At 44.1% G+C, this 19,509-nt stretch overlaps 1 protein-coding gene across 2 annotated transcripts in view; it reads right to left on the bottom strand.

Annotated features, from left to right (window-relative positions):
• Positions 1 to 9,646: 9,646 nt before the first annotated feature.
• Vps39 (VPS39 subunit of HOPS complex) overlaps positions 9,647 to 19,509 on the bottom strand; it is a 37,158-nt gene continuing 27,295 nt past the window's right edge. For both annotated transcript variants that reach the window (XM_052183311.1, XM_052183310.1), the window contains 11 exons: positions 19,334 to 19,420; positions 18,783 to 18,856; positions 18,355 to 18,453; positions 17,749 to 17,866; positions 17,212 to 17,340; positions 14,731 to 14,833; positions 14,486 to 14,531; positions 13,579 to 13,728; positions 13,229 to 13,363; positions 12,948 to 13,039; positions 9,647 to 11,242 (listed from right to left, as the gene is read on the bottom strand). In XM_052183311.1, coding sequence (XP_052039271.1) covers positions 11,167 to 11,242; positions 12,948 to 13,039; positions 13,229 to 13,363; positions 13,579 to 13,728; positions 14,486 to 14,531; positions 14,731 to 14,833; positions 17,212 to 17,340; positions 17,749 to 17,866; positions 18,355 to 18,453; positions 18,783 to 18,856; positions 19,334 to 19,420 — 1,109 coding nt within the window. In that variant the 3' untranslated portion in view covers positions 9,647 to 11,166. The remainder of the gene's footprint in view (positions 11,243 to 12,947; positions 13,040 to 13,228; positions 13,364 to 13,578; positions 13,729 to 14,485; positions 14,532 to 14,730; positions 14,834 to 17,211; positions 17,341 to 17,748; positions 17,867 to 18,354; positions 18,454 to 18,782; positions 18,857 to 19,333; positions 19,421 to 19,509) is intronic.

Here is a 19,509-nt window from a genome sequence, read left to right on the forward strand (position 1 = left end):
GTTTCCAGCTAGTCTGCCATTAGTAGAAGTCAGGAGATAGTATAATCAGGGCTAACTTCATCTAGCTGCCAGAAAGCCCCACATCATCTCTCCTTCAAGTCCCACTTTCTCCACCGCTCTTTTTTGTTGTTGTTTTTGTTTTAGTTTTTTGGATTTGGTTTTTATCAAGACAGCGTTTCTCTGTATAGCCCTGGTTGTCCTGGAACTCACTCTGTAGACCAGGCTGGCCTCCAACTCAGAAATCCACCCGCCTCTGCCTCCCAGAGTGCTGGGATTACAGGCGTGCGCCACCACTGCCCAGCTCTCCACAGCTCTTAAGCAGAAATACAGAAATCTCTGGCTGAGGGTTTTATGGGGACTCAATGACATTTTGTGCCTCTTCTGGCCTCCCTCAGTTATTCCCTTAACACAGAGGACCTCGTATGACTGTACAATGCTCAAAGTCACCCATACCCTCAAAAGGGTCATTTCACAATTCCCTTCCTGGGTTGGTAGAAGTGCCTGGTGATTCAGGCATAGAAGTGGGGGCATGACCAGGTATTATAAATAAGGGCAGAAGAGAGGCAGAACCTCTCTGTCCTTAAACTGCCAGAGATAAAGGCTTTAAAGTGCTCATGACCATTTTGAGCCTCCGGCTGTAACTGCATATCATTTCCTTTCCTGAGGACCACAATTATCTAGGTGGCTAGGCAGGGACAGTGGCTAGCAAAAGAAGTTTCTAGGAGAGTCGCCACACTGACCCCAGTAGAATCTGTGTGACACGTTCCACAGACTGAGGCATTAGACTTCAAAAGAAGGAGGGCTCCTGGAACCAGATGTGGAACTCTCAGTCGGAGAAAACAATTGAGCCACAGTTCTCATGGCAATTTTTCTTTTTTGTTCTCTTTCATTCCTTTTCTTACCTACATGTTCCTGGGAGCCCAGAAAATGATCTCAAGCAAGAATAATGGGAACAAAACCATCTCCTGAGACGGGTCACTAACATGACCTTATCTCCAGGGAGATGCTTACTTTTCAAATCATTTACAAAATTATTATGATAGATAAAGACTTTCCCAACAATAAAATTTCATATGGCTACACATGTGTCATCAGAAGTGGGTTTTGGTATATGGTAAAGAAAGCCTTAATTAGAAAGAATTAAAATAGTTTAAATTTATGCTTTGAAGATTTATAAAAAAAAATCAGGTATTAGATGTTAAACAATAATTAACCATAGGGGCTGGAAAGTTAGTTCAGCGGTTAAGAGCACTGACTACAAAGATTTACTAACCTGTTCCTGGGAATATGCCACTAGTCTTGAGTGGCTGCCCTATTGACTATATTCTTTTAGAATTGTTATATTTTTGATGATGACGTTACCTGTTCTGTTTGTGATTCATTGAACATGTAGTTCAGAGTTGTAATGCCTAGATGATTTTTGTATTTTACTGTGCCAAGTGATGGGGTAGTCTGTGGCAGCTGGCGCTTCAATGTTGGGATCAAAGCAGAAAAGCTTTCCCTCTCCTTTTTTTCTAAAAAAAAAAAAAAAAAAAAAAAAACTTTTTCAGGTAAAGGGTAAGGCCTCGTCAAGAGTGCAGACTCCTCGATAGAGACAGACCGAGTTAAGATGACGAGAAGGTAAGAATCATGGGGCATTCACAGTCCAAAAACAGAGGCCTGTGCCTGGCAGTGTTGAGATATATGTTAGAAAGTAGAGGTGTTAAAATCTCAGAGAAGAGTTTGGCAGCATTTTATGACTTTATACTGAGTGTCAGTCAGTGGTTTGCCGAGGAAGGAAGCCTATCTTTAGAAGACCTTATTGCTAGATTGGAAGAGGCATTAGGCAGGATGCTTCCTCCCTTTGAGGGCTCGGACATATTATTAAAACAACTTGCATGGGAAAATGCCAATACTCTCTGTCAGAACTAATTACACCGATCAGAAAATCAGTGACTGTGCAAGATTACATGAAAGCATATATAGATGCCTCACCAGCTGCGGTCCAGGGTATGGCCTGTGCTGCAGCAATGCAAGGGCAACATTTCAGCGCCAATGTTCAGAACTTAAAAGGAGGAAGAAACCAAAAGGTTCCGTGCTTTTCTTGTGGCCAGCAAGGACATATGAGCCGTGACAGTAAAAAAAAGAAGAGCAGATTTCAAAAATTAAAAATAAGAAAAACCAACCTCCAGGGTTACGTCCTCGGTGTAAGAAGGGAAAGCATTGGAGGAATGAATGTGAATCAAAATTTCACAAGGATGGAGCCCCTCTGAAAGATGAGGAGACAAAAAACAGGGTGAGGGGCACACCCTCTGCCCCGAAATAAAAAAGGGCAAAATAGGAGGCAGAGGAAGGTAAAAGCAAACTGAGTCCTCCGGCCCCTGAGTTTAACATCCTAAGCTTACCCAGAGCAACACCAGGAAGTGCAGGATTAGATCTTGCGGTAGACAAAGATTGTATACTCTGTATTTATGAGGGAGTGTAATTAGTAGATACAGGATGTAAAGGGCCACTATCACTGGCACCTTTGGTCTTATAATAGGGAGAAGTTCAAATTATAAAAAAAGTTTTGAAGTACTTCCTGGAGTAATTGATTCAGACTTCCAGAGAACAGTAAAAATTATGATTAGGCCATTAAAAGAAACAAGACAGCTACATAAAAACCAACGGGTAGCTTAGATAATACTACTCCCTTATGTGTAACTCCCCAACCCAATATTAAAACAGACTAGAGGGGATGAAGGGTGTGGCTGCACAGAAGTGACAGCCTGGGCTCAGGAAATCACTAGACAAAGACCCTTAAAAACCATGAAAGTAGAAGAAAAAATGTCCGAGGATTTTTGAACACAGGAGCAGATAGGTCTTGCACTGCAGGAAAGGCGTGGCCTGGGGCGTGGCCTGGGGCGTGGCCTCTACTCTGGTGGGATTGGGCCTAGCTTCCAACGTGGCTCCAAGTTCAAAAATCCTGACATGGGAATGTGAAGGCAAAGTGGATACTTTTCAACCTTGCATTATTTCCTCTTTGCCATTCTCCTTATGGGGAAGAGATATCTTAGGGGAAATGAAAATTAAATTATCCACAGATGAAAATTGGAATGATCAGCATTTTTATAGGGCCCGCTGATGAGTTACATGCAGATAAAATGTCATGGGTTAACAATGAGCCTGTGAGGAAGAATCCGTGGCCCCTAACTCAGGAAAGATGCAGGCTCGAGAACAACTGGTAGAAGAACAACTGCAATTAGGACGTACTAAAGAAGCTAACAGTCCATGGATACTCCTGTTTGTCATTAAGAAAAAAAATCAGGCAAATGGAGACTCTTAGAAGATCTTAGAGCTGTAAATAAGACAACGCATGATATGGGAGCCTTACAACCAGGACCTCCATCCCCAGTACCTGTTCCAGAGAATTATATTATAGTTACAGATTTAAAAGATTGTTTTTCAATATAAAAGTTACAACCAGAAGATACAAAAAGATTTTCTTTCAGCATTCCTTCTGTTAATTTTCAAAAGCCATTTCAAAGATATCAATGGAAGGTTCTCCCCCAAGGTATGAAAAACAGTCCAACTCTTTGTCAGAAATTTTTAGATTAAGTTTTAAGATCCATCAGGGTAAGCATAAAAAAGCTTTCATATTACATTTTATGGGTGATATTCTTATAGCAGAAAAAACAAAGGATTTAACTGAATTAATTTTGAAAAATATGATTGAGGCATTGACCAAGCATGGACTAATTTTTGCCCCTGATAGAATTCAACATAACAAGCCAATAAATTATTTGGGAAAAACAATTCATAATGAATACATTATATCTCAAATTTTGCAGTTTAGGATTGATAAATTAAAGACACTTAATGATTTTCAAAAATTATTTGGAAATATTAATTAGATTAGACCTTATTTAAAAATTACCATGGGACAATTGCATCATTTATTTGAAATTCTTAAAGGAGATCCTGATCCCAAATCTAAAAGACAGTTTACAAAAGAAGCCTTAAAACAATTAAAATTGATAGACCAAAGATGCAAGATGCTAAAGTAAAACAGATAAACTATCTAAAAACATGGTCCCCTATTTTACTTAAAACATCTTACACCCCTCCTGCATGTTTATGGCAAGAAGGTATATTGGAATGGATTTATTTCCCTCATACTCAAGTAAAAATGGTATCATCTTATCCTTTTATGTGTAGTCAATTAATTATTAAAGGGAGGTTAAGATCCAGGGAACTGTTTGGCAAAGAAATGCATGAAGTTGTTATTCCCTATAATAAGGAACAATTGGAGTATTTACTTCAAACTGCAGATGATTGGGGAATTGCATTAGCTCATTATATGGGACAAATTAACTATCATGTACCTCAACACCCTATATTAAAATTTGTAGAGGAAATAGAAATAATCTTTCCTTCTAAAATAGCATTGGAACCTATTTCTGATGCTCTCTTAGTATTTACAGATGGGTCATTCAATGGAATTTCAGCCGTCTATATAAAAGATAGACCTGTAATTATTAAAAAGGCAAAAGAAATTTCTGCACAGCAAGCAGAAATTATTGCAGTCATTACTGTGCTCGAACACATACCTGAAGAGTTTAACCTTTATACAGATTCAAAATATGTAGTTCGTTTATTTCCAGATATAGAGACAGCTCTTATATCTGGAAATTCTCAAATTATATCACTCTTGCTTCAGTTGCAAAATATAAGTCAATCAAGAAAAACATTTATAGGACATATCAGAGGACATACTGGCCTACTATGTCCATTGGCTTTAGGAAATGCTATGGCAGATTTATTAACAAAAGAACACTTGATTGCTAGTGTGGTAGAATAAGCATTAGAAAGTCATGCTTTACATCAACAGAACGGATTGGCTTTGAGAAGGATGACACGAGAGCAGGCTAGGCAAATTGTGAAGGACTGTGAATATTGTCTGATGTGTATCATCCATTAGGAATGGGAGTTAATCCAAGGGGCCTTAAGGCTCAAGTTTTGTGGCAAATGATGTAACTCATGTCCCAGAATTTGGAAAGTTGGCCTATGCACATGTTACTGTAGATACCTACTCTCATGTGGTTATGGCCACTGCGAGAACCGAGGAGACTGTGAAAGATGTCATGCAACATCTTATTACATGCTTCTTCTCCTTAGGTGTGCCAAAAAAGAATTAAAACTGATAATGCTCCAGCTTCTACTTCTCAAGCTTTTGCAAAGTTTTGCATTCAATGGGGTATAGAACATACAACAGGAATTCCATATAACCCCCAAGGTTAGGCTATCATAGAAAGGACTCATCAAAATCCTTTTTTTTTTTTTTTTTTTTTTTTTTTGAGACAGGGTTTCTCTGTGTAGCCCTGGCTGTCCTGGAACTCACTCTGTAGACCAGGCTGACCTCAAACTCAGAAATCCGCCTGCCACAGCCTCCCAAGTGCTGGGATTAAAGGCGTGCGCCATCACTGCCCGGCTGATTTATCAGAATCTTAAGGTACAACTTCAAAGATTAAAATCTAGTGGTCAAGCCAGGCGATGGTGGCGCACACCTATAATCCCAGCACTTGGGAGGCAAAGGCAGGCGGATTTCTGAGTTCGAGGTCAGCCTGGTCTACAGAGTGAGTTCCAGGACAGCCAGGGCTACACAGAGAAACCCTGTCTTGAAAAAACAAAACAACAACAAAAAAAGTCTAGCGGTCATTACTATTCGCCTCATCAATTATTAAGCCATAGTTTATTTATCATTAATCACCTTAATACAGATTATAAAGGTTTTTACTCCTATGCAAAAACATTGGGCGCCCCCTACAGCAGACTGTTACTCCTTTAGTGATGTGGAAGGATCTTTTAATGGGCACCTGGAAAGGATCAGATGTGTTAACCACCTCAGGAAGAGGATATGCTTGCATTTTTCTGCAGAATGCAGATACACCAATCTGGATCCCAGACAGACTTATTCGACCCTTCCACCAAAAAAACTCTATCAAGAACCCAGAAGAGTAAGAAGCAGAAGAAGGCAAGACAAGTAATACAGAACATGAGGAAGTTTGCTCTCTCTTCTCCACATAATATTTCTAATGCTTTTCCTGGATTCTTTAGAGTTTTTGCTGCAACTAACACGGTTCTTCTAAAACAGCCCTGAGAATCTAAGAGCACTCCAAAATCTAAGAGTTTGGCAATTAGATCTTGCCTAAACTATCCTTATGGTACACTCGCTGGACAGTCGTCAGATTTAAAACTTACTAAGGTAGAAAGATTTTATCAAGTCAGCTGTTCCAAATATATTCTAATTGTGTTGATCCTATTAAATTGATCCTATCAATTAAAAATTACTCAGTCATTTTGCTATTACAAAGACCTTCTTATGTTATGCTTCCTGTAGATTTAAAAGATGATGTTTAGTCTGATAATGTAGCTTTGCAAACATTTAAAAGAGTTAATGAACTAATTAGACCAAAGCGTTTTGCTGCAGCTTTAGTTTTAGGCATTAGTGCTGTGACAGCAATTCTTACTTCACTTGCAGTCTCAACAGTTGCAATAGTTTCAGGTATAAATACTGCACATTTTGTTGATGATTTAAATAAAAACGTCTCTTTAATACTTGCAAGACAACGAATTATAGATAAAAAGTTAGAAGTAAAACTTGATGCTTTAGAGAATGTAGTTTTGGCATTAGAACACGAGGTAGAAAATATTAAAGTTCAGCTTTCTACCAAGTGCCATGCCAGCTTTCGGTACATATGTGTAACACCATTACCTTATAATGAAAGTCCGCAATTGGAATATTACTAAAAAACATTTGTTGGGAATTTGGAAAGACAATGATATCACTTATGATATGGCTCAATTACAAGCCCAAATCTCCGCTGTGAGAAAAGCACATGTTGAATCCGCTGACATGGAGGATTTGACTCAGTCTATTAGCCTTGGTTTACGGTCTTTAAACCCTGTTAGTTGGCTACATTGGATCATTGTTGTTGCCATAGCTACAGGAATAATTCTTCTTCTCCTTATTTTTCCAATCATCTTCCGACTAATCTTTTCCTCCATCTCAACAGCCAAAAGAGAAATTTACGAGTTTCGATTAAAAAATAAAGAAGGGAGAGATGCCACAGGGACCCCAGCAGAATCTGTGTGACACGTTCCACAGACTGAGGTATTAGACTTCAAAAGAAGGAGGGCTCCTGGAACCGGATGTGGAACTCTCTGCCAGAGAAAACAATTGAGCCACAGTTCTCATGGCAATTTTTCTTTTTTGTTCTCTTTCATTCCTTTTCTTACCTACATGTTCCTGGGAGCCCAGAAAATGATCTCAAGCAAGAATAATGGGAACAAAACCATCTCCTGAGACGGGTCACTAACATGGCCTTATCTCCAGGGAGATGCTTACTTTTCAAATCATTTACAAAATTATTGTGATAGATAAAGACTTTCCCAACAATAAAATTTCATATGGCTACACATGTGTCATCAGAGGTGGGTTTTGGTATATGGTAAAGAAAGCCTTAATTAGAAAGAATTAAAATAGTTTAAACTTATGCTTTGAAGATTTATTAAAAAAATCAGGTATTAGATGTTAAGCAATAATTAACCATAGGGGCTGGAAAATTAGTTCAGCGGTTAAGAGCACTGACTACAAAGACTTACTAACCTGTTCTTGGGAATATGCCACTAGTCTTGAGTGGCTGCCCTATTGACTATATTCTTTTAGAATTGTTATATTTTTGATGATGACGTTACCTGTTCTGTTTGTGATTCACTGAACATGTAGTTCAGAGTTGTAATGCCTAGATGATTTTTGTATTTTACTGTGCCGAGTGATTCTTGTTGGTATTCAATTGTTTTGCTGGATATGGTTTCTAAGAGATGTGTCATGTTTGGTTCAATGTATAAAATCCCCTGCTTGAGAGCTGCAAAATACACTCAGATTCAAACTGCCTTTGTGTTTGTTTCTGTTTGTCACCGCCAAATCCTTACCCACCTGGACTTGGAGAACCCTCATCCCAGGGACCCCCCATACCCGACTGGGGTGGTCTGTGGTAGAGAGTGAACAGTTAGGAGGTTCTTTTCATCTCTTTAACCACAACCCTCTTGTATAGCCAAGGGTAGTGATACACAGAACCCCAGGACTTGGCTTTCTGAGGCAGGAGGCTCACATGAACTCAGCAGTTTGAGGCCAGTTTGAGGTACAAGATGAGACCCTCATCTTGATCAGGTAATCTCTACTGTCTTCCCCCAAACACACAGCTAGAGACTGAAATGACATCCACAAAGGTGAATTAAATCCCAAACTAATAGGTCATGATCAAACCAGAAATTCCAGAACCATAGGTGATGTAACTGTGATGACCTGTTTCACCTCAGATGAATTATAAGGTTGAGATCTGACTCAGAGATAGCTAAGTATGGCCCCCTTGCTGAACCTGGATAATCCAGCACCTGGATCCATAGTCTGAAGCCTGGGACACTGGATAAGGGGGGGGGCACCATACTCTCTGGTTGAGTGCTTTTGGGCTTAAACCATATTCTCCACTCGGAAGCCATCTCCCCGCAACAGACATGCCTTAACTCAAAGCTCTGGATGCTTTTCATTGGCAAAAGATCTTCAGGTTGGCCACAGACAGACAGCCAGGGGTGAGGGTATCATAGAGGGTCCAAACTGGAATTTTAGAGCTGGGGAAAGTGAGCCAACTTTACTTTTCAGAGTCCCTCCCTCCCTCTTACCAATTCCACACCATCACAAGAGCCTTCTGGCCATAGTGAGCTTCAAGAAGAGTCACAAAGCAATGCTCTGTTAGGCGCTGGGATTCCCAGAGTGATGATGGAGATACTCTGTGCATGTGATGTCAGCCATACATCTGCAGTCACAGGTGCTGTGCTGCCACACCGAGGGAGGCATTTGTGAGAAGAGTGTTATTCGTTTTTAACTTTTTGATTCTTTGTGAATTTCCTGTCATGCACCCCAATCCCATTCATCTCCCCGACTCTTCATCTCCACCCTCTGCCCTTGCAACCTCCCCCAAAAGGAAAACAAACAAAATACCGTTGTGGAAGCTATAGTGCATCAGTGTGTCCTACAGTATACCCTTCTGTCCACACGTCTTTACTTGGAAATGTTCATTGCAATGAGTTATTGGTCTGGTTCTGCTACAGTAAAATACTGGATTCTCAGTGGGATGCCTCTTGGGTATCTTGTTGTTCCCCTGGGTTATGGAGATCCTACAGCTTTGGATCTCCAGGACGGGCCCTTTTGTGCTCCAGCAATTCAGATGGGGCAGATGCTGGGGTGGGTCAACTCAAAGTCCTGGATCTGAGCCTGGGTGGTAGCCGAGTTGGTCAGCCCACCAGCTCTCCTGCACCCACACCACCAGGGTGAGTTCTCTAGCACTGCCCCGGCTAGCTGCAGCAGGCAAGAAGCTGGGCCAGCCCCCAGCTCTCTAGAGAGAAGTGTTATTTTTACTGTTTTTCATAGTTACTAGCTGTCTTATCCTTCTCTCTTACCTAAGCTACTATCCCCTTATAGGGAGGCTCAAGGAGACTTGGTTTTTCACCTATGTTTATCGAAAAGCAGCCCTCTATCATCCTCAGGCTGGAGCTACCTCTATGAAAGGCAGGATCCAGGGAAGAAAGGATGGAGTTTGGGGAGACGGAATTAAGTATGTACACCATCCAGGAGAAAATACAGGCTTTATTCTACTGCTTCAAACACAGTTCATAAGATGGGATGCTACAAGCCTATCAGGTAAGAGGGCAGGACTCATATGATGGCACAAGTTCTGTTCCTGTCCTATGGGGAGTGGCCTGGCATCCCAGTGTCACTCCTGAGGAAGTGCATTTTAAGCTGGTGTGGATGGGTTTACGGGCAGCACTGCTCATTTTTTTTTTTTTTAACTTTATGTATGGATGTGTTGCCTGCATATATGTCTGTGCATGTGTGTGCCTGGTGCCTGTAGCCTCCAGTGCCAGAAGTTCCTGAATACCTCTTGCAGGCTCCCAGACATGCTCAACAGAGCCAGCAGTAAGTTCTAAGTCTACCCACTTCTGCATGACTCTGCCATTCCTCAGTGCTTCACAAACCCTCAGGACATCTCATCACAATCAGTTTCTGGTCAACTGTTCTCTGTGTGCAGTGAGACATCACCAAGCTATTCTAGAGCGATCCTCCAGTCTTGAAAAAAAAAAAAAAAAAAGGCTAGGGAACAACTATGGCCAGGAAAGCAACAGGACAGAAAGTGGCTGGAGCGGAGGAAGATGCTCAGAGCTCAAAGAGCTCACCCACAGAGGCTAACAGCCTGTCCAAGCAGCAGGTGAGAGGCTGAAGCAGGCACTTCCGCAGAGATCCTGCATAGACCACACCCCGCACAGTGCTGCCCCGGGGAGGTACCAAAGCCTTCGCCTACAGAGACTTGTGCTCTCCTGCACATCTTAGAAAAGTTCAGCTCCTGAGACCCTTCATACAATGTATATGCCCCCTGCTCAGCAGGGCACCCCTGGAAACCCAGGCTATACCTCCCATTTGCCACTTTTAAATATTAGTTCCTCCCTCCCTCCCTCCCAGTCCACACAGTGGGAGAGGAAGCATGGATGGTACACCAAGGGAAGAGATCAAGGGGTAAAATAAATAGTGAGAAAGAAAAGGAGACTGAACATGAAAGGGATAAGCAGGGAGACTCCTTGGAGGACACAGGGCACAGCCCCTGTGGAGAAACCATTGGCAGTATAAACTGCCTGTGGCCAGCGGGGCTGCAAAGCTCTAGTACTGGGCTCCCATGGGACTCTCCAGGCTGCCATGCTGTGGGGGTTGCTTGTGAAGCTGCGAAGTTATTGTAATAGAAAACTCAGTCAACAACCCCATGGGTACAAACACTTGAGATGAAATCTCCTTGTCCAGGTGATTGGTATACAAAGGCAAGACGGTGCATTTCCTCCTGTCCAAACAGGGGTTAAATTCCTAGAATTGTCTGCAACATAATAGCTTAAGATATAACTAATCTCTTCTTCTAGTAAAAAGCAGGCAATGCCAGGTCACAGGTCCAGTTAATTCAGAGATGTTCCAGAGAGCAAGGTGGCCAGCAACATCCAAATAAGGGAGACACTTGATGGTAGCAGTCTCTGGTGGCCAAGGTGGCTGCTCCTTCAACTCTCTGGAAAAGCTGAGCTGTCCACTGCCGAATACTTGGGCTGCCGGGCTCAGGTGTCAGCGGAGTTTACCTCTTTGGAGCAGAAGTAGTGCACAACCACTCCATTGGGGTACCTTGCAAACGCACTGTGGAAGAACAGCTGAGAGTAAGTGCTGTTCTAAGTCTCTGCCAGCACCTGCAAGAGGCATCATCCCCAGAAGCGACCCCCACCCCAAAGAACAGCCTACTCCAGTATCTCTGGACCCCTGTGGTACCACTCCTCCAAACAACCCGAGCAGGAACTATACACCATCCAAATGCATGCAAACAGTTGTACACTCTGTCAGTGCAGGGTCAGGGTACAGGTTAGTAGTAGTTTGACCCTCAGTAGCACCAATGAATCAACTACAAAGCAACCAGGCAAATATGTGGACAAACAAAAAGCCAGTGCAGAACATGTGCCCTTGGCTTGGCACTGGAAATCATGTTCAGCAGAACATGTTCCAGGACAGTTCTAGTGAAGTGCAGCAAGTCAAGCCTCTGCAGAGCAAAGGCCTCTTCTGGCTGAGCAAGGGCAGGCAGACCGTGCTCCTGCAGGCCAGGGGACTGACTGGGGCAGGCAGACCGTGCTCCTGCAGGCCAGGGGACTGACTGGGGCAGGCAGACCGTGCTCCTGCAGGCCAGGGGACTGACTGGGGCAGGCAGACCGTGCTCCTGCAGGCCAGGGGACTGACTGGGGCAGGCAGACCGTGCTCCTGCAGGCCAGGGGACTGACTGGGGCAGGCAGACCGTGCTCCTGCAGGCCAGGGGACTGACTGGGGCAGGCAGACCGTGCTCCTGCAGGCCAGGGGACTGACTGGGGCATGCCTTAACAGAAGAGTGCTGCTGGCTCATGAGGTTGCTCAAGCCATGAAAGAAGATGGAAAGATCTTGTTTTCTCCCTTCCTCTCGATCTGGCACGGTGGTGCAGGCCTGTAATGTTAGCACTGGGGTGTGGCTGAGGCGGGAGGGTTGATTCAGAGTTCCAAATCAGCCTGAGCTACACAGGCAGCCCATTTCTCAAGAAGGCTCTGTGTGTCTCTCAGCCTCTTACTGGTTCTCTACTTCCATTGTTAATTTTAGTTGCCAGAGAATTAGAACTTTCTGGACAAGAGTTCAACAGCTCCTCAAATTATTGAATCTCTTTTTCAACAGATATGGCTTGCTCTGTTAAAGCTCAAGAACTCAATGAAACAAAAACAGCTATTCTCCAAGGGTGAGGTCAGTGCTGTCATGTGACAGAATCTCAAACCACCTGGGGCTCGGTTTCTGGACTGCCAGAGGGGGTTATCTTGTTTCTGTTAATTGATGTAGAAAGACAAATATACACCCCACCCCACCCCACCCCGAAACTCCAGGTTTCCCAAGACAAGGATTTCTCTGTGTAGCCCTGGCTGTCCTGGAGCTAGCTTTCTTTCCTTCTTTCCTTCCTTTCTTTTTTTTAAAAAGATTTATTTATTTATTATATGTAAGTACACTGTAGCTATTTTCAGATACCCCGGAATTGGGCATCAGATCTCATTACAGATGGTTGTGAGCCACCATGTGGTTGCTGGGATTTGAATATTAGAACTCAGGACCTTCAGAAGAGCAGCTGAGCCACCTCTCCAGCCCTGCCCTGAAGCTTTCTTGTAGACCAGGCGGGACTGCAATGTGACCAATGGCCTCAAGCCCCTGCCTTCCTCAGCTGCCTTTGTGGAGTATTTCATCCCAGCAACAGGATAAGAAATTAAAGGCAGAAATCTATCCTGCCTGTTTCCACTCTTAGGGAAGCACATCTGCACCCAGATGTGCTCAGGTAGGGAGGCTCACCTGTTTCCAATCTTCTTCTTGCACACCATGCACACTTTCTCCTCAGTGATGATGCACTTCACCTGCTGGTGTAAAATCCGCTCTTCCTGAACCTGGAAGAGATTGAGAGTTCCATGTCCAGGTGTAGACACAGAAGGTAAAAGTCGGCACTGTCTCATGTCCGGAACTCCATGCTGACGGCTGGACCACCTGAGCTACGTGATGACTCGATGACAACAGGTATGTGAAAACTCTTAATTAAAACCCAAAGGCTACCCCTTTACAAGTGTGGAAGGCCATACCCTGAGGAACTCCGCATGGAGAAGATTCTTAAGCACTTGATTGAACCGTTTCTTTTGTGCATTTTCTTCTAAGACCTTTTCTAGAAAGATGCGTATGTCATTGATCTGAGTGTTTGCTGGCAGAAGGTTGATGGCCTAGGACAGAGACAGGATGGAGGCAGGTTAGGGAGCTCAGGATGAGACCCAGCAAAGCTCCTGCCTGCCCCCTCCACAGCCCTGCCCCCATGCCTGCCCCTTACCCTCACCCCACCCTACCCTACTACCCCCACCCACCCACCCCCTTGACCCTAGCCTCTCCCCACTCCCAGCCCTCTTCTCACTCAGCTCCAACGGCCTGGGCAGGGCCTGACCTTGGTGGTGTCTAGTTTGCTGTAGTGCAGCTCTAGGACCTGCAGGGCAGCCTGGAGGTTAGCCTGGGGCTCCAGGAGCTCCAGTTTGATTGGCCCCAGGCAGTGAATGCTTGGAGGCGACAGGTACATCCGAAGCAGGGACAGATATACCTGTTGCATAGACAGAAACATGTATGTCAGGCCCACAGCAACCCACCTAGAACCCCAGCACTGAGGTTCCCTAGTGGTTAGAGATCTGGTCGACAGCAACCACTGGCATGGAACACTCAAACTCATCACTTTCCCCTGAATTTTCAGCAAAAGCAAGCAGCCAAATGAGGGCGCCAATACTGCTCTTCCTCTGAATGCCTTGTATCTGTTTAAAGTCATACCATTCACAGCAAGTTAACATGGCAACATAACCTAAGGATTTCTCATTTTTAATGCTTTGAAGGCCAAGAACCTGGCTCTAGTTCTAGTGCCACAGGACTGCTTTGTCCTAGCTCTCTCAACATTTGGGGTCATGTAATTGTCACTGGGGCTGTCTGTATGTCATTTAACAGCATCTCTGGCCTCTAGCCCTAGATTCCCACTCCACTCCCAGTTACACCAATCACAAATGTCTCACAATACTGACAAACCCATCTATAATCATACCCTTCCTTCTAGATTAATCACATTAATTCAGTCTATGTGTCAGAACTCTTGAGAGGGACAGGGTGGGTGACAACCGGTGAGTAAGCCATAAGACAACCAGGACATATGGCCACTCAGTTTCTTTCCTAGGCATATGCAATCGATCATTTAGTGCCCTGACATATACCGTGTCTCACTTAGTAACTGAGTGCCACTTAGCCACACTGGATGGGGTGGGGCCTGCAACAGTGACAGGCAGTGACATGCTCCCTGGTCACAGCTGCCTACTTACATCTTTGTTGCCTTCTTTGTTTTGGTCGTAGTGTTTGTGGCAGTACCTGAAAGGGAGGAAGTGGTGAGAGCAGGCGAGAGGGACTGCATAGACATGTCCAAGTGCCTGCCAACAGTAACCGAACCAGACGGGCTGGGGGAGATGAACACCCTCTGCAGCCAGGCACAGGCAGCCTTCGCGGCTGCTCATCTCTGTGAGGGCTGTCTTGAGACTCCTTCAGAGGTGGGAGAGCAGGGCTGACTTACTCCTTAGCCATCTTTGTGTCCTTCAAGATGTGGACATAGATGAAGAGAGCTTGTTCGTGTTTTCCCATGCGCCCCAACAGGAGAGCTCTTTCTTCTAAGAGGCCTAGAAGGGGAAAGGACACTAAGTAGCTGCCGTCACATACGTGGCATACTGCCATCACATATGCACAAGATTAGGGACTAAGCACTGAGGGAAGGCATCCGGGGCAATACAAAATATAAGGGAGGGCTTGGGGAACACCAAGATAGCTCAGTAACAGCACTTGCTGCCAAGGCTGATGATCTGAGTTCCCCATACAAGGTATTCTTTATCCACTAGATACACATCATGGCACATACATACATACATACATACACATACATAGTAAACAGAATAAAAAAGTTTCAATAATAAATGGAGAGAGATTAAAACCACCAAACCAATCCTCCAAAAACAAACAAACAAGCAAACAAAAAACAAACCCAAAGCACATTCTCAGCATATGTGATGATTCAATCCTAAGCACCACCATACTAAAAATATAGTGAAATAAATAGAAAATACTATTACCTTTCTTTAAGGGAGAAACTTATTAAAGGAATTTTTTTTTTTTGTGCATAGAGAAGATCATAGTTCATCATTTATTATTCAAAAATTATGTAAAATATTTTCATGATGGAATATAAGAGATGCATTCCAAATGTTCAGGTGTATAAACACATAATAATTTTAGCTTAACACATCAATATGTAATCAAAGAGGTATTTGGAGTTTTGTGATATTGATCTAAATTTAAATATTTTCGAATGCAGATTTTCAAATATTCACCTTTCAAGTGAGACTGTGCTAGGGCATTCTTGAATGGCAATAGTGTTCTTTATCCAGCAGGTATAACATTTTAGTTGATGCTTGTCTTATCAGGATTTAAACAATGTTGATTTCTCATTTCAAAATGCATTTCTTTATCTTTTTTAATTTTACATGTCCTGATGATTATTTTGGTTTCTTATAAAGGACAGCCATTATTGTTTCTTGGAGTCTATGAATAACATGTATCACAGAAATCCACACGAAGATAGTATATTCAGGATGACCATACAGTACATATTTACCCTTTGCAGCTCTAATCTAGAAACTCCTTTCAAAAGAGGCAAATTACTTGGGCTAGTAAGGTTGCTCTATTGTAAAGCATAAACAAACAAATCTTTACTTCTGATCTGCAGAGACGCATCTGTTTCCTTAAGCCTCATCTGGAATAACAAAAAACCCAGGATAGCTAAAACTATTCTCAGCAACAAAAGAAATTCTGGGGGAATCAGTATCCCTGACCTCAAGCAATACTACAGAGCAATAGTGTTAAAAACTGCATGGTATTGGTACAGTGACAGGCAGGCAGATCAATGGAACAGGATTGAAGATCCAGAAATGAACCCACACACCTATGGCCACTTGATCCTCGACAAAGGGGCTGAAAACATCCAATGGAAAAAAGATAGCCTTTTCAACAAATGGTGCTGGTTCAACTGGAGGTCAGCATGCAGAAGAATGCGAATTGATCCATCCTTGTCTCCTTGTACTAAGCTCAAATCCAAATGGATCAAGGACCTCCACATAAAGCCAGACACTCTGAAGCTAATAGAAAAGAAACTGGGGAAGACCCTTGAGGACATCGGTACAGGGAGAAAGTTTCTGAACAGAACACCAATAGCATATGCTCTAAGATCAAGAATTGACAAATGGGACCTCATAAAATTACAAAGTTTCTGTACGGCAAAGGACACCATCAAAAGGACAAGTCGGCAACCAACAAATTGGGAAAAGATCTTCACCAATCCTACATCAGATAGAGGGCTAATATCCAATATATATTAAAGGAATTTTTAAAGGAGAAGGAAGCTAATTTAGGAGGTTCTATAACCATTCCCCATCCTCCCATCTGTTTTGTAAACAGGGTCTCTCTACATAGCCTTGGCTGTCCTGGAACTATGTAGAAGAGGCTGGCTTTGAACTCACAGAGACTGGACTGGCTGCCTCCTCTCAAGAGCTGGGATAAGAGGCATGCACCACCATGGCTGGCTGTTTCATCCTTTTAACAATCACCCATAAGCTGAGCAAGAATACTCATCAGACAACCAAGTTCATACAGACTAAGGATCCCCAGTGAACGTGGGGCAAAGACTTGGTGTTTACAGAGCTGGTGCCAGACAGATTTATCTTTTTCTTGATGAATCATGCCAGATTACAAGGTGTACTCAACAATGAGTTCCAACAAGAATTACTTTGAAGCAACAGATTACAATCTATAAATGAGCATATGCTTCACACCCAGAGTCTTTTCTCAGCCTCAGCAAAAGAGGAATGTGGAGAACAGGAGTGACGGCCTGGAAGCCTGGGCCCTCACACACCCACCTTTGAGGAGGGCTGAAGAACAGCAACAGAGAGAGACGAGCCTCTCCTCTGTGGTTAGCCAAAACAGCTCTGGCTCTAAGCTAGACACTCACCGTCAAAGGGAAAGTCACAGATGAGCCGGCCTGGGTCGTAGTAGCTGGAGATCTCCAGGAACATGAGCAGCTTCTGTCGGTATTCCCCCAGCTCACCCTCTTCCTCTCCAGCAGGGGCGGGACTTTTACCTTTAAGGTAAGCCACACTCCATATGAAAGGATGCTGTTAAGCAATAATGTGGGGTCATATGAGGGAAATGGGGCTGAGGGATGTCACCCTGTTATCAAGGAAGGGCCTCTAAGGAGGTTTTCCAGGGGTTACTCCATGGTCTCTCTGGTTCTAAAATATGCCTAGGACATTAAGGAAGGCTGTGAGCAGACAAACATATTGATCAGCATGTCACTCAGCAATACAGCTGTCATTTTGCAGACAGATCCTTCTGTCCTACCTGAGGGAGTCACTCAGTGTCTCTGACTCCTCTGAAGGACTTCCCATCTACCTGGAGAACAGGGCCTGTCTCCCTCACCCACACACAGGCAGTGGGCTCCGTCTGATCACTGTGGTCTGGAGCTCCTGCGTTGGATGGGCATGGATACCTGTGGGCAGCGACTGGAGGTAGTCTTTCATCAGACTCTGCACTTTCTCACAGTACAGCTGGATCAGGCAATTGTGGAACCGTGAGCCTGTCTCCTCCCACACGTGGATGATGTGCTCCTGAGGTGGGATGGAAGTCAGTCTGGTTGGTAGTCCAGTCTACTTCCTAGTCTCCCTCTCAGTTCTCAACCCCATTTTCCCTTAACTAAGCTATAAAAATCACCGAGGGGCAGCTCTTCCAAAAACCATGATAAAATCCAGTGATATTAGGGGTGGTTTCTTCAATCTAAACTGAAACTTACTCTGCAGACCAGGCTGGTTGTGACCCCACAGACTTCTGCTTGCTTTTGGCCCCTAAGTGCTAAGATTAAAAGCCATCATTCTTCGTTCCCTTGGTTCTCTATTAGCCCAAGACCCTTTGCTAAGAGGATGTCCCTAGCTTGGTTCCCTGGGATTGCTTTTTTCAGAGGAAGCTGAAATAACTGTTCTCATATTCTTACCAAGACCCAAGTGACCAGGCCCTACCTGGAATCTGAACTGCCTAAGTGACCCATATGCCCCAGGATGTGAAGTTTAAAGCCTTTCGGACTAATCACACTGTACCTTACCAGGTAAGGAATGGCCAGGGCCTTGAAGTTCTCTATCAAGAAGCTGAGCACTCGATCTCGTGGCAGAGACTCCACCTCCGGAAGGTCTTCAGTGAATATCTGTCAGAATGAACCTGAGTTCTACAAGCAGAACCTCTGACTCAGGCCACAAACACAGGCCTGCAAGTGTTGGTGCTGCAGACACTTTGAGGGGAAGGGTAGACAGGTGCCAGTTTCTGGCTGGCTTATGGGGTGGGGCAGTGAGGCTAGATCCTAGCGGCTCTAAAACACGGCTCCTTCGACATATGCAGTCTTGTCCACATGGCCACTCCACCCTGTGACTCCAAAGGAATGGTGCAGTCTAGCCTCTTCCTGTGTCTGTGGCTCTTTCAGCAAATACAACCAGGGTCACCTGTGGTGCCAGACAAGCCCAGGGGCCTATGACCTACCTTCAGGCCATCTTCTGGGAAGTCTCTCAGCACCCAGACTGAGTAGGAAAAAATCAAATGTAGGTTTTCTGTGCCTTCAAAGAAAAAAGTAAGATTTGTTAGCACTTGACAAATGTCAGGCCTGTGCAAGAAGATTGGAAGGGTAGATGTGCAGGTGTAGCTGTAACTTCAAAATTCATTTCTGGATAAGACAGATCCAAGCACCAGTCTCATATCTGCTTGTTTCTCATGGTCCAGCCACATACTAAAGAAAGGGTTTCACTGCTCAACCATGGAGGGTCTGATGCCAGTCAGAGGAACAGAACTGATGGAACATGAGGGAAGAGACTGACCTGACTCAGGAACGGAGGGAGACCAGGCCTATACAAGCAGGAGCCCCCTCCACAACTTTTAAATGTGAGTGTGGAAGCACATGTCTTAATCCCCGCACTGAGGAGGCAGAGGCAGGTGGCTGTTTGAGGCCAGCCTTGTCTACACAGTGAGTTTCAGAATAGCCAGCATTGCATAGTAATAAGCTCTTGTCTCAAAACCTACCACCACAACAGGCTCACCCAAATGCTGCAGATACTGCACTGTCCTCTCGTGGCCTTTCAGAGGTGAGTTTGCTTTCTTTGACTGGTCCACTAGCACCTGCAGAGCTGGCCACAAAACCCAAGAACAAATCCATGAGCCTCTTCCTCATGTGAGGTCTGTTGGATTCTGCCAATATACAAAAGCCTCCCTCCCA

The sequence above is a fragment of the Apodemus sylvaticus genome, chromosome 5 (genome assembly GCF_947179515.1).
Source record: "Apodemus sylvaticus chromosome 5, mApoSyl1.1, whole genome shotgun sequence".
In the NCBI taxonomy this organism is placed as follows: Eukaryota; Metazoa; Chordata; class Mammalia; order Rodentia; family Muridae; genus Apodemus; species Apodemus sylvaticus.